This window comes from Nycticebus coucang, unplaced genomic scaffold (genome assembly GCF_027406575.1).
Source record: "Nycticebus coucang isolate mNycCou1 unplaced genomic scaffold, mNycCou1.pri scaffold_60, whole genome shotgun sequence".
Classification (NCBI taxonomy): domain Eukaryota; kingdom Metazoa; phylum Chordata; class Mammalia; order Primates; family Lorisidae; genus Nycticebus; species Nycticebus coucang.
Genome location: NW_026515587.1, coordinates 719,239 through 733,390, shown reverse-complemented (window position 1 = coordinate 733,390; position 14,152 = coordinate 719,239). Strand labels below are relative to the sequence as shown.

Sequence of the window (14,152 nt, the reverse complement as noted above, 5' to 3'; positions counted from 1 at the left end):
TAGATTTAAGATCATCTCATTGGCAGCAGGGATAGTGTCACTTTTTTTTGTTTTCTGACTTGAGTGTCCTTTATTTTTTTCTATTATCTGATTTCTCTGGCTGGGACTTCCAGCACTATGTTGAGTAGAAGTGGTGAGAGTGAGCATCGTCCGGTCTCAATTCTTACTGGGAATGCTTTTAACTTTATCTCATTCAGAATAGTGTTTGAATTAAAGGCCATTCACAATCAGAAAGGATTTGGAAGGGGTTTGTCTTGTGAACTAAAATAAAATCTTACGTCCCCCTCCCCCAGAAACTAACTGAATGGACCCCCCCTCTTGGCCAAGGGGATCCCTTAAATTGAGTTGCTAGCCAGCAGAGAGGAAATCTGACATGTCTCATCATGCTCCCTCCTCTTATTAGAGATGCCCTCTGTGACTCACAACAGCCAAAGGCTGTGGAAGACTTACCTGCACGTCCTCAATATACACAACAAACCAGTTGAGTCTGTCCAGTGCTTTGTCTCCGATTAACAAACCCTTTACCTTAAGCATGTCTTTTTGCTGACTCCTGGTCTTTTAGCCAAAGTCTAACTCTTCCAGACAATTATCAGGTAAAGAATCTTTAAACCCACGTATAAATCTGTGAGCCCCAACCCACCAGATGTCCCAGCTTTTTGTGCCAAACCAATGTATATTTTCTGCTTATTGATTTATAACTTCACCTGTAATTCCTATCTCCTAAAACCAAACTGCAAACCCATAACTGGGAGTCCACTTGCTCAAGGCTTCCTGGGTGTGGCTCTGGGTCATAGTCTTCAAATTTGGCTTAGCATAAACCTCTTTAAATTATTTTTACAAGTATGGCTTCTTTTCCATTGACATCATATGTAGTTTTTATTATGTTGATGTATGTATTTATTCTGTCTATGCGTATTTTGCTGAGGGTTTTTTATGATTAACACTTGCTGGTGTAGGGTGAGGGGAAATGTGCCCTTTCCCCCCAAAAAGTGGCTGAAAGACCAACTCACAATTAAGGCAGGATAGTAAGAGAAATGTTTATTTCCAAATATCATGCACATGGAGAATTACAGGAGTCATCTCCCAATGTTTTAATGATGGCCAGATACCTTTTAAGATGCCTTTTAGAAGGGAGGGTGAGAATGTGGAGTACAGGAGCAGCAGGTGAATGCTAAGAAGGATGAATAGATGGGGGGAAATGAATTGACTTGTAAATTAACCTTAGAGACAGTTATTATGTTTTAAACAATTTGCAGTAGGTCTGCTAGCCTTCAGGGTGAACAAAGAAAGTTAGTTTTGCCCCTTTGATATTTTGATCACATTGGTCAGGTTTTATGTAGATAGAGAAGAAGCCCCTTCCAAATGCTTTCTGATTGTGAATGGCCTTTAATTCAAAATATTCTTTATACAAGTAGTCAATTTTGGAGTGAAATTTCCTTAGCTCCTTCACTGGATTTTAGTGAATGTTCTTACTGTATCTATCGAAATAATCATATGATACTTGTTTTAAATTCTGCTTATGTAGTGAATCACATTTCTTGATTTGCATATGTTAATCCATCTTTGTCTCCCTGGGAGGAAATTCACTTGTCATGGTAAACTATACTTTTCATGTGATCTTGGGTTTGTTTTGCTAGTGTTTTCTTGATTGTTTTTGGATAGATGTTAATCAGGCCTGTAGTTATCTTTTTGTTGTTGTTGTATTCATTCCTGGCTTTGGTATTAGGTTGGTATTGACTTCATTAAATGAATTAGAGAGGATTTCCTGTTTCTAATCTTATGTAACAGTCTCAGTAGGACAGGTACCAGTTCTTCTTTGTATGTCTGGTAAGAATCACTATGATCTGGTTTTTGGCTTTTTGAGGAGGAAGCATATGTTTTATTGCTAATTTATTCTCACTACTTGTTGGTATGTTTAGAATTTCTATTTTTCTCCAACTCAGCTTGGGAGGTTGTGTGATTGCAGGAATTTATTCATTTTCTCTAGAATTTTTATTTTTTATTTATTTATTTTTTTTACATTAATCACTTGTGCAGTCTCAACTGCCATTATCCTGTTTAATCAGTTATAAGATGTATAATTTTTCACATATAAATATTCCCAAAATTGGGATACTACTGACCCAACAGTACTTGTGATGTAATTAGACACTGTCTCTTACAAAGAAAGGATCAACATCTTAGCAACACATCACGCCAACAAAAGCTTTAGTCCAGTAGCAGGGAGAGGGTACTGTGAGGTCAGCCTACCAGCACTTCAGATATACAGATCTTATCCTGACCACAAGAGCTGCAGCTTACATGGTAAGCCTGGAATGCTACAGTTAATAGGTGGTTTGGCTAGTAGCAAATTATAACGTAGCATCTGTCCAGTGTTTCACAGTACCAAAATTCACCAAATCTGCATCCTCTATTTCTTTGAAACATTGTTAAATATTAGTATCTGTTTTCAACTGTGAGTCCAGCAGCTACGGTGATGTCATCATTACTACTGAATATCCCACTTTCATTTGCCTTCATTGATGTCACTGTCGCTGTCACTGCTGCTGTCACTGCTGCTGTCACTATCACTGTCACTGGTCCATGCAGTTAGGTTTTCTAGGGCTTCCTTTTGTTCCTGGCTGATGGCAAAGTCAGTCATTACTCTCTGGAAAAGGCTCTCGCAAATAGGTAAGCTGAAAGCACTCGCCAGTTTTACCACTTCAATGGCCTGGGCAGGGCTATTGGACACTTTTGCACTGTCCATGAACTCATTCAGCAACTCATTTCTAGGGATCTTATTATGCTTCCTGAAAAGCCCCAACATTTTCCATGCTTCATGGGTTCTCCCAGCCCTTAAAAAGAGGACAGCTATACAGTTGAGAGGGATGGCTGGCCAATCTGGAGCAGTCTGTCTGCCATCTTGGCTTTCATAAGCAGATTTGATGTCAGCAGCACAGTCAGCAAACTCCTCCAGAAGCTCTGGTGGATGCTTATCCCTTGCCATAAGAATCAGAATCTCTTCCTTCAGGTCATTGTGGAAAGTATGACCACATTCTTTACTATCTTTCCAAATCCGAGGAATCACTTCTAGCCGATTGGCCACATCCAATGCTTGGAGAAGATCTACCAATGTTTGGGAGTGGGGAAAGAAAACTGAAGGTATCAGGTCCTTATACCACTTCAAGGTGACATCAATTTGTTCCATTAGACAAATTAAAGTGAAGAACTTGGAATAATAGAAATGACGGCGATAATCAGGTCCCATAAATTTCCGGTTATCTCCAGTGTTTAAAAGGCCATGTACTTGGTAAGCAAGTTCCAGATCTCTGAGAGATGAGCAAACTCTCATGGCTGACTGAAAAAACATACCATCAACCAGATCCTTTGGAGAAAATTTCTTTCCCATTAATTCATTCATTATATCATAGATTATCAGGGATGATCCTTTTGAAATGTTTTCATGTTGATAAAATAGCTGAATAATATGGTGATATGTTGCAAGCGAGGGTTCTATTCCAATGGCTTTCATTTCTCGTAAGGTCTGTATTGCTGGCAATCTTGCAAGTACATGAAATCTTCGGAGACATTTCAAAATGGTATTAAAAGTCTGTAGATTTGGTTTCACCTTCTGTGCAACCATTTGTTTCAGTAGCTCCAGTGTTTTATTCCATTTTTCCTCAAAACCCGCATTCAGCCCCAACATTGTTGCTTCAATCAATGCACTGAATGTGTATACATCAGCATGGAGTCTGTTGTTTAATAATTCAGTGTACAAGTTTAATGCCGGCTCATAAGCTCGATGTTTCACCATCCCTCGGATCACTGTGCAGTAGGAATGTGAATTTTTCTCTGGCATCAATGTAAAGATTCTCTCAGCATTGTTTTTTGCGCTCCATGTAGCTCCAATCTGATGACCAGCCTTCTTCCTAAATTTCTTGTTACTTTCCTCTTCCAATTCCTCTGACGGTTCAGTTTGCTGAAAAGGATAATCAGTGGAGGGCTCGTGGTCACCATAGTAACACAGTAAATCCAAGAGATTATTTGTTGTTTCAAGAGACACAGTGGTTCCTGCTTGCAAAAGCTGATCAAACAGGTCCACAGAGGATTTGACTTTTTTGAGCTTGATTCGTTCCTTTAGGGCAGCTTCACTTACTTCTTCGATCTGAGGTTCAAAGCACTCAGGCATTAAACACGGTATATGTGGTTCAGCTATGTCCTTTTGAAAATATTTGGGATGTGAATTAATAATAAACTTTGCTGCATTCTCCCCAGACTTCTTTGCCAGTAAAAATGAACGAGATTCCACAGAAGATGCTGGAATAAGGTAGGGATCATCTTGAAATGCATAAGGTGCAGCTGTGGTGTCCCTGTTTACTGTGGAAGCAAGTGCCTGAAGAACGGCCACTTTATCCCAAGATTTCTTTCTTGGAATAACCACTTCTTCAATCCTTGTTACATCAGTTCCTTCAACTTTTGGGAGGGTTGTACTTCCAGAATAAAATCTGAAACTTGATATTCGTTCACAAAGTCCTGCACGTTGACCCTTCAATGACAGGTAGAGCCTGCTGTGGATCCTGAAGCAAACTGAACCAGTCACCGCCATCTTTTGTTTCCTCTAGAATTTTTAGATTGTGTTCACAGAGGTGTTCATAGTAGTCTCAGAAGATCTTTTGCATTTCTATGATATCATGATATAATGTCTCCTTTTACATTTCTGATTGACCTTATTTCAATCATTTTCTTCTTTTCTCAGTTAATCTACCCAGTGGTCTATCAATTCTTTTCTTTTCTTTTTATTTTTTTTGTGTGGTATATCAGTTTTATTTGTCTTTTCAAAGAATCAAATTTCTGTTTTCTTGATCCTTTATATTGTTCTTTTTTGTTTCAATTTTATTTAGTTCTCCTCTGATTTTTTGTTATTTCTTGTCTTCTACCAGCTTGGGGTTTGGTTTGTTTTTATTTTTCTAGAACCTCAATGTGTGACATTAGGTTATTAATTTGTGATATTTCTGTCTTTTATTTATTTATTTTTGGGGGAGACAGTGTCGCAGGCTCTCACCCTGGGTAGAGTGCTGTGGCATCACAGCTCACAGCAACCTCAAACACTTGGGTTTAAGTGATTATCTTGCCTCAGCCTCCAAAGTAGTTGGGACTACAGGCAACCACCACAATGGCCACTGTTTTTTTTTGCAGTTGTCATTGTTGTTTGGCAGGCCTGGCTGGATTCAAACCTGCCAGCTTTGGTGTATGTGGCTGGCACTCTAGCCATTGAGCTACAGGCATCAAGCCTATGATATTTCTGTGTTTTAATCGGAAGTATTTAGTGCTATAAACTTCTCTCTTAGCTCTGCTTTTAACTTACCCCAGAGATTTTGTTAGTTCGTCTTTTAATTTAAAAAATGTTTTTTGAATTTTGCACCTTCATTTCATTGTTGATCTCAAAGTTAACTTAGTATTATGCCTTTTAATTTGCATGTATTTGTATGGTTTTGAAAATTTCCTTTAGAATTGATTTCTAGTTTTATTCCACTGTAGTCTGAGACAATTCATAGTATTATTTTGATTTTTATCAATTTTTTGATACTTGTTTAGTGGCCTAACATATGATCTATCTTGGATAATGATGTCCCGTGTTCTTATGAGAAGAATATAAATCTATACTTTGGGAGTAATATATTCTGTAAATGTCTGTTAAGTACACTTGTTCTAGAGTCCTGTCTTATTCAGTGTTTCTTTGCTGTCCAGTTTTGTCATTGGAGTGTTGAAGTGCCCCACTATTAATATGTTGCTTGTTTCTTTTCTTAGATCAAGTGGTATTTCTTTTATGAATCTGGGACTCTGGTGTTAGGTGCATGTATATTTAGGATTGTTAGATCTAATTGTTGAATTGATCCCTATATCATTATATAATGGCTATCTTTGTCTTTTTTTTTTTTTTTACAGTTATTCAGTTATTGATTTCAAATCTGTTTTATCTGATCTAAGAGTAGCTACTCCTGCTCACTTTTTTTTTTTTTTTGAGACAAAGTCTCACTCTATCACCCTGGGTAGGTGCCATGGCATTATAGCATTAGCAACCTCAAACCTTTGCACTTGAGAAATCCTCCTGACTCAGCCCCCTGAGTAGCTGGGATTACCGGTACCCACCACAATTCCTGGCCATTTGTTTTATTTCTTTATAGACAGGGTCTCACTTTTGCTCAGGCTGGTTTCAAAGCCCTGAGCTCAAGCAGTCCACCCGCTTTGGCCTCCCAAAATGTTAAGATTACAGGTGTGAGCTATCACACCGGGCCTCCTGCTCACTTTTGATTTCCATAGCATGGGATATTTTTTTCTCATGCTTTAACCTTGAGTTTATGAGAATCTTTATGAGTTAAATGGTTTTCTTGGAGACATTGGATATTAGGGTTGTGTTTTTTATCTATTCTACTAATCTGTATTGTAGGGGTCATAGCAAAAACTGTCCTTTTCCCTTGATCTGGTTCCATGAAAGATCAACTCACAATTATGGTAGATTAATAATGAGAGAGGATAGCCAAGAAGGGTGAGGTCTACAAGAACAGGTCTTCTCAAGGAGACCACAAAGATAGACATGCAGGGTCCTCTCCGTGGTGACTCAGCTCTTGGAAATTTGTAAACTTAACTTCCTGAAACTTGGAAATTTCTAAGTTCTGTGAAATTCTGTAGGGGTGGGAATAGCATCCCCCGCTTGATTCAAACTAGCCAATGACAAGGGTACCCATGGGGTGGAACTTTTTGACTGTCAATAAAAAGAGAAAGACCAAGGCAGTCGGGGAGCACAGCCATTTGAAATTCTTCTATGCCGTAAGCTCCCAGCTGGTGAATAAAGCCCTTCCTCTTATAAATGTGGTGTTTGGGTGTTCCTTCTCTCTGTTGGGCCTTGTCTTCCTGCAACATTTTTGGTTCCCTGACCGGGAAGTAAGATCCCCCCGGAGAGAACACGCACCTGGTAGTTGCTGCCAATCCTTTGGACACCCACGTGGGGGCCCCTGATCAGCCTGGGTGATGTGAACAACTGAGCACTCCAGGGAGGCAGTTTGGCCTCCCTGTGTAGACGCCTTAACTAGGCTGAGAAAGGACCCCATTGGCAGGTCTTCAAGGAGTCAAACACCAGGAGGAACTGACATGTGGGAACGGGTACTTACACAGGGAGAAGTGTAAGGCAAGGTATGATTGATCTGGAGGTCCCATTACAGTTTTAGTGGAAAAGGAACCTGATCAACTCCTTGGACATTAGATTGTTGACAGGTCTGTTGAGAGGTATGTGAGAGTGTGTGGATGTGGTGTGACTGAAAGAACTTCGAGGTTGGAGTTGGACCTCCCTTCACAGGGCCTAGGGGAGTGTTGGTTTGCCTCCTATGGCTAAGTAGCAGCTTGAGTGGGAAATCGAAGGTGTCCAGGTTAAGAATTGGGTTGGAGGGGGGGAGGAGACAAGATGGCTGACTGAAGCCAGCTTTCCACAGAGGCTCCCGTCCAGTAGGAGAGTTTAAGGACAAAAATTCAGCAAGTAACCTGGTGGATTTGAGGTGCACTAAGAAAGAAGGTTGAAGAACGCAAATCAACCCCACTGAGGCGAGCTGCGACCACAAGGATACAAACAAAAGGTACAAAATCCATCACCAAGCAGATGGGAGTCCCCTCCCCCATGAGAACGGCTCAGAGAGCCCCACAAACAATGGGGAAGAGTTCAAAGGTCCTCCCACTACACACCACGGGAGAGACCCTCTATAAACCTACTAGGGTGTCACGGCGTCCTCCTGCCAGGCATAAAACTGTATAAACTGTATATAGTATCTACCTGGAATTCTGAACTCCCAGCACTCCCCTTCACTCACAGTGAGGTCTGGAGACCAGTCCTGGTCAGCAGAGAGAGTACTGCACCACCGTGGCAGTTCCCTGAGGCACAGTGTGACAGCTGTCTTCTGGTGACAATACGGCCAGGCATAAAACTGTGTAAAGCTGTGTGTGTTCTCTGCCCGCAACCCCAGGCTCCCAGCGTTCTGCGTGCTCCCCTCTGCTCTCCCTCCAAGGTCTAGAGGCCTGTCCCCCAGGGGTTCAGACTCTTAGGCGATTGCTCAAGGGGTGTAGACAGTGCTGGGCTGCAGCTGGTCAGTGCAGACTCTGGGGTACAGGAGCAGAGAGAGGATGGTTGGCCGGAAGGGAGCTACACGGGAGCAGCAGTTGCCTGAGCCATAAAGCAGCAGCCCTCTTTTGCTAGCAATATGGTTCACTACCAAATATTCTGAAGCCACACCAACTGTCTCCCTGGGCAACCAGAGACTGTGAGTATAGGATTTGCCTTAGGCAACTCCAACTTGCAAACGGGGGAAATTCCCAGGGTGGGGCTGATCCAGAGGTCTGCTATACTAAACCTAAGATGCACCTGGACCTCAGGGGATCATCAGCCTATAGACAATACAAGAGCAAAGACAAGCTAATTTGGAACTCAATTCAGCTTCTCTTCTGCAGGGGAACCGCAGAGTTGTTCTATTCTGTTCTGTCAGTAACATTAATCAGGGGCGAGTCTGGACCTGAGTGAAAAGCCCCCAACCTTCATCAAGTGCCCGAGGTTGTCAGGCCTCACCTCCTTCTGATAGAGAGAAGCAGAACACAGTGGCCTGGCAGACTTCCTTGTGATTCAGGCAGGTACAAACTCCTGGAGTACCGATTCACTACAGGCAATTGGGTCAGCCAACTGCAGGGCTATCAGTGACTGGGTGTGACAGCGGTGCAAGGTGGGGAAGGAGGCATCAACATTCCCAGACTGATCTATTGGCTGGGTGGCTCCTCCTGAGTCCACGCAGCACTGGAGCAAGCCACACCAGAGTAGTCACCAGACCCCTGTGATCCAGTTCCCACAGACCTCTTAAACTCTCACCCGAGACAGGTGCAGACTGAGAGAACTGATTTGGACTTTTTGAACTGAACCAATCGCCTGAGGACAAATCAGGTGGCGCCCTGGGTGCACCGTGGTAGGAAGGTTTGACTTTCCTTTTCCAATTGTTTGCTGGTGGGGGTGGTGGGGTGACTTAATTGCTGATATTTCTCCACAGCTGAGACTTCAATCTAGAGTATCTGTTTCACTAGGGTGGAACAGAAACCAACTGAGAAGAAGACAGAACCAGTTAGCCCCACCACACAAGACAGGGTCTCAGTTTCTCAGGCCACAACACTGTACAGGCCCTCAACAAAGCCCCAGGGGGAAAAAAATCAAAGGGAGTAAAACAACCATGGGGCGGAATCAGCAGAAAAACTCTGGTAACATGAATAACCAGAATAGATCAAACCCCCCCCCCAAGGAAAGATATGGCAGATGTAATTGAAGATCCTATTCATAAACAACTGGCTGAGATATCAGAAATCGAATTCGGAATTTGGATTGCAGACAAGATTAACAAAGTGGAATTGGGAATTCGAGGAGAAAATCAAAAGTTGTCTCAAGAATTTAAGACAAAACCACCAAAGACTTAGACACACTGAAGCAATAATTTGCAGCCCTCAAAGATATGAAAAATACAGTAGAATCCCTCAGCAACAGAATGGAGCAAGCAGAGAAAAAAATTTCTGACATTAAAGATAAAGCCTTTATACACTCCCAAACTCTCAAAGAGGAAGAGAAATGGAGAGCAAAAATGGATCATTCTCTCCGAGAGCTCTGGGATAATTCAAAGAAAGTGAATATCCGAAATTTGGAGGTCCATAAACAGATGAAGTGGCCTCGCTGGGCACAGAGGCCCTTCTACATGAAATTATGAAAGAGAATTTTCCAGACATACCAAGAGATTCTGAAATTCAGATAGGAGACAGCTTCAGAACCCCAGCATGACTCAACTCCAATAAGACATCCCCCAAGCGTATCATAATTAACTTCACTAAAGTTAATATGAAGGAGAAAATCCTCAAAGCTGCCAGGAGAAAGAAAACCATTACCTTGAAAGGGAAGAATATTAGAATGACTGCAGATCTCTCTGCTGAAACTTTTTAAGCCAGAAGAAGGTGGTCACTGACTTTTAATCTCCTAAAGCAAAATAACTTTGAATCCCGGATCTTGTATCCAGCTAAACTGAGTTTCATTTATGACGGAGAAATTAAATACTTGAATGACAGTCCTATGTTGAAGAAATTTGCCATAACAAAACCAGATCTTCACGATATTCTCAGATCTATCTTCCATAATGCCTTACACAATCCTATACCACAAAAGTAAACTCACTCAGAAACTTCGGATCAAACTCCAATTTCCACATTGGCAAAAGGATTAAAAGTGCCCAGTGGACTTTTGAAAAACTCGATACCCAAAACTTCACCAGACTTATCAATATTCTCCATTAATGTGAACAGCTTAAACTGTCCTCTAAAGAGGCATAGGTTAGCTGACTGGATACAAAAACTCAGGCCAGATATTTGTTGCATACAAGAGTCACATCTTAACCTAAAAGACAAATACAGACTCAGGGTGAAAGGATGATCATCCATATTTCAGGCAAATGGTAATCAGAAAAAAGCAGGTGTTGCAATTTTATTTGGAGATACAATAGGCTTTAAATCAACAAAAGTAAGGAAGGACAAGAATGGTCACTTCATATTTGTTAAGGGTAATACTCAATATGATGAGATATCAATTATTAATATCTATGCACCCAACCAGAATGCATCTCAATTTATAAGAGAAAATCTAACAGACATGAGCAACTTTATTTCCTCCACCTCCAAAATAGTCAGAGATTTCAACACTTCTTTGGCAGTGTTGGATTGATCCTCCAACAAGAAGCTGAGCAAAGAAATCTTAGATTTAAACCTAACCATCCAACATTTGGATTTAGCAGACATCTACAAAACATTTCATCCCAACAAAACTGAATACACATACTTCTCATCAGCCCATGGAACTTACTCCAAAATCAATCACATCTTAGGTCACAAGTCTAACCTCAGTAATTTAAAGGAATAGAAATTATTCCATGCTTCTTCTCGGACCACCATGGAATAAAACTTGACCTGAGTAACAACAGGAATCTGCATACTGATACAAAAACATGGAAGTTAAATAGCCTTATGTTGAGTGATAGCTGGATCAGAGATGAGATTAAGAAAGAAATCACCGGGCAGCGCCTGTGGCTTAGTCGGTAGGACGCCGGCCCCATATAACGAGGGTGGCGGGTTCAAACCCGGCCCTGGCCAAACTGCAACCAAAAAATAGCCGGGCGTTGTGGCCGGCGCCTGTAGTCCCAACTACTCGGGAGGCTGAGGCAAGGGAATAGCTTAAGCCCAGAAGTTGGAGGTTGCTGTGAGCTGTGTGAAGCCATGGCACTCTATGGAGGGCCATAAAGTGAGACTCTGTCTCTACAAAAAAAAAAAAAAAATGAAAGTAATCGCCAATTTTTTGGAACGAAACAACGATGAAGACACGAACTATCAGAACCTCTGGGATACCGCAAAAGCAGTTCTAAGCTGGAAATTTATAGCACTGCAAGCCTTCCTCAAGAGAACAGAAAGAGAGGCAACTTAATGGGACATCTCAAGTAACTGGAAAAGGAAGAACATTCCAACCCCAAACCCAGTAGAAGAAAAGAAATAAAAAAAATTAGAGCAGAATTAAATGAAATTGAAAACAAAAGGATGATACAACAGATAAATAATTCAAAAAGCTGGTTTTTCGACAAGGTCAATAAAATAGATAAACCTTTGGCCAACCTAATCAGGAAAAAAAAGAGTAAAATCTCTAATTTCATCAATCAGAAACAGCAAAGATGAAACAGACTCCTTAGAAATAAAAAAAAATCCCTAATGAATATTGCAAGAAACTGTATTCTCAGAAACATGAAAATCTGAAGGAGACTGACCGATACTTGTAAACACGTCACATTACAAGACTTAGCCAGAATCAAGTGGAAATGTTGAACAGGCCCATATCAAGTTCGGAAATAGTATCAACCACACAAAACCTCCCTAAAAAGACAAGCCCGGGGCCAGATGGTTTCATGTCAGAATTCTACCAAACTTTTAAAGAGGAATTAGTACCTATATTACTCAACCTCTTCCAAAACGTAGAAAAAGAAGGAAGACTACCTAACACGTTCTATGAAGGAAACATCACCCTGATCCCCAAACCAGGAAAAGACCCAACAAGAAAAGAAAATTACAGACCGATATCACTAATGAATATGGATGCAAAAATATTCAACAAGATGCTAACAAACAGAATCCAACAACACATCAAACAAATTATACATCATGACCAAGTTGGTTTTATCCCAGGGTCTCAAGCCTGGTTCAAAATACGTAAATCTATAAATGTAAACCAGCACATAAATAAATTAAAAAACGAAGACCATATGATTCTCTCAATCGATGCAGAAAAAGCTTTTGATAATATCCAGCATCCCTTCATGACCAGAACACTTAAGAAAATCTGTGTAGAAGGGACATTTCTTAAACTGAGAGACCATCTACAGCAAACCCACAGCCAATATCATATTGAATGCAGGTAAATTGGAATCATTTCCACTCAGATCAGGAATCAGACAAGGCTGTCCATTGTGTCCATTGCTTTTAAACATTGTAATGGAAGTTTTAGCCACCACAATTAGGGAAGAAAAGGCGATCAAGGGTATCCATATAGGGTCAGAAGAGATCAAACTTTCGCTCTTCACAGATGATATGATAGTATATCTGGAAAACACTAGGGACTCTACTACAAAACACTTAGAAGTGATCAAGGAATATAGCAGCGTCTCGGGCTTCAAAATCAACATTCATAAATCGGTAGCCTTTATACATACCAACAATAGTCAAGTTGAAAAAACAGTTAAGGACTCTATCCCATTCACAGTAGTCCCAAAGAAGATGAAATATTTGGGAATTTATCTAACAAAGGATGTGAAAGATCTCTATAAAGAGAACTATGAAACTCTAAGAAAAGAAATAGCTGAAAATATTAACAAATGGAAAAACATACCATGCTCACGGCTGGGAAGAATCAACATAGTTAAAATGTCCATACTTCCCAAAGGAACATAAAATTTCTTTTTTTTTTTTTTTTGTAGAGACAGAGTCTCACTGTACCGCCCTCGGGTAGAGTGCCGTGGCGTCACACGGCTCACAGCAACCTCTAACTCTTGGGCTTACGCGATTCTCTTGCCTCAGCCTCCCGAGCAGCTGGGACTACAGGCGCCCGCCACAACGCCTGGCTATTTTTTGTTGCAGTTTGGCCGGGGCTGGGTTTGAACCCGCCACCCTCGGCATATGGGGCCGGCGCCCTACTCACTGAGCCACAGGTGCCGCCCAAATTTCAATGCAATCCCTATTAAAGCTCTACTGTCATACTTTAAATATCTGGAAAAAACAATACTTCGTTTTATATGGAATCAGAAAAAACCTCGAATAGCTAAGACATTACTCAGAAATAAAAACAAAGCAGGAGGAATTACGCTACCAGACCTCAGACTATACTGCAAATCGATAGTGATCAAAACAGCATGGTATTGGCACAAAAACAAAGAAGTAGATGTCTGGAAAAGAACAGAGAACCAAGAGATGAACCCAGCTACTTACCGTTATTTAATCTTTGACAAGCCAATTAAAAATATTCAGTGGGGAAAAGGTTTCCTATTTAACAAATGGTGCTGGGTGAACTGGCTGGCAACCTGTAGAAGACTGAAACTGGACCCACACCTTTCACCATTAACTAAGATAGACTCTCACTGGATCAAAGATTTAAACTTAAGACATGAAACTATAAAGATACTAGAGGAGAGTGCAGGGAAAACCCTTGAAGATATAGGTCTGGGCGAGTATTTTATGAGGAGGACCCCCCGGGCAATTGAAGCAGCTTCAAAAATACACTACTGGGACTTGATCAAACAAAAAAGCTTCTGCACAGCCAAGAACACAGTAAGTAAGGCAAGCAAACAGCCCTCAGAATGGGAAAAGATATTTGCAGGTTATGTCTCCGACAAAGATTTAACAACCAGAATCCACAGAGAACTCAAACACATTATCAAGAACAGAACAAGGGATCCCATCGCAGGCTGGGCAAGGGATTTGAAGAGAAACTTCTCTGAAAAAGACGGGTGCGCGGCCTTCAGACATATGAAAAAATGCTCATCATCTTTAATCATCAGAGAAATGCAAATCAAAACTACTTTGA

At 41.0% G+C, this 14,152-nt stretch overlaps 1 protein-coding gene across 1 annotated transcript; it reads right to left on the bottom strand.

Annotated features, from left to right (window-relative positions):
* Nucleotides 1–2,460: 2,460 nt before the first annotated feature.
* On the bottom strand, nucleotides 2,461–4,585 carry LOC128579508 (pentatricopeptide repeat domain-containing protein 3, mitochondrial-like). The gene has a single exon (XM_053581568.1). The coding sequence runs from the start codon at nucleotides 4,583–4,585 to the stop codon at nucleotides 2,507–2,509; it is 2,079 nt and encodes a 692-aa protein (XP_053437543.1). The 3' UTR covers nucleotides 2,461–2,506.
* Nucleotides 4,586–14,152: the final 9,567 nt, after the last annotated feature.

Excerpts from the sequence above, each read along its gene's own strand:
- LOC128579508 (XM_053581568.1), bottom strand. The coding sequence starts at position 4,585 with ATGGCGGTGACTGGTTCAGTTTGCTTCAGGATCCACAGCAGGCTCTAC.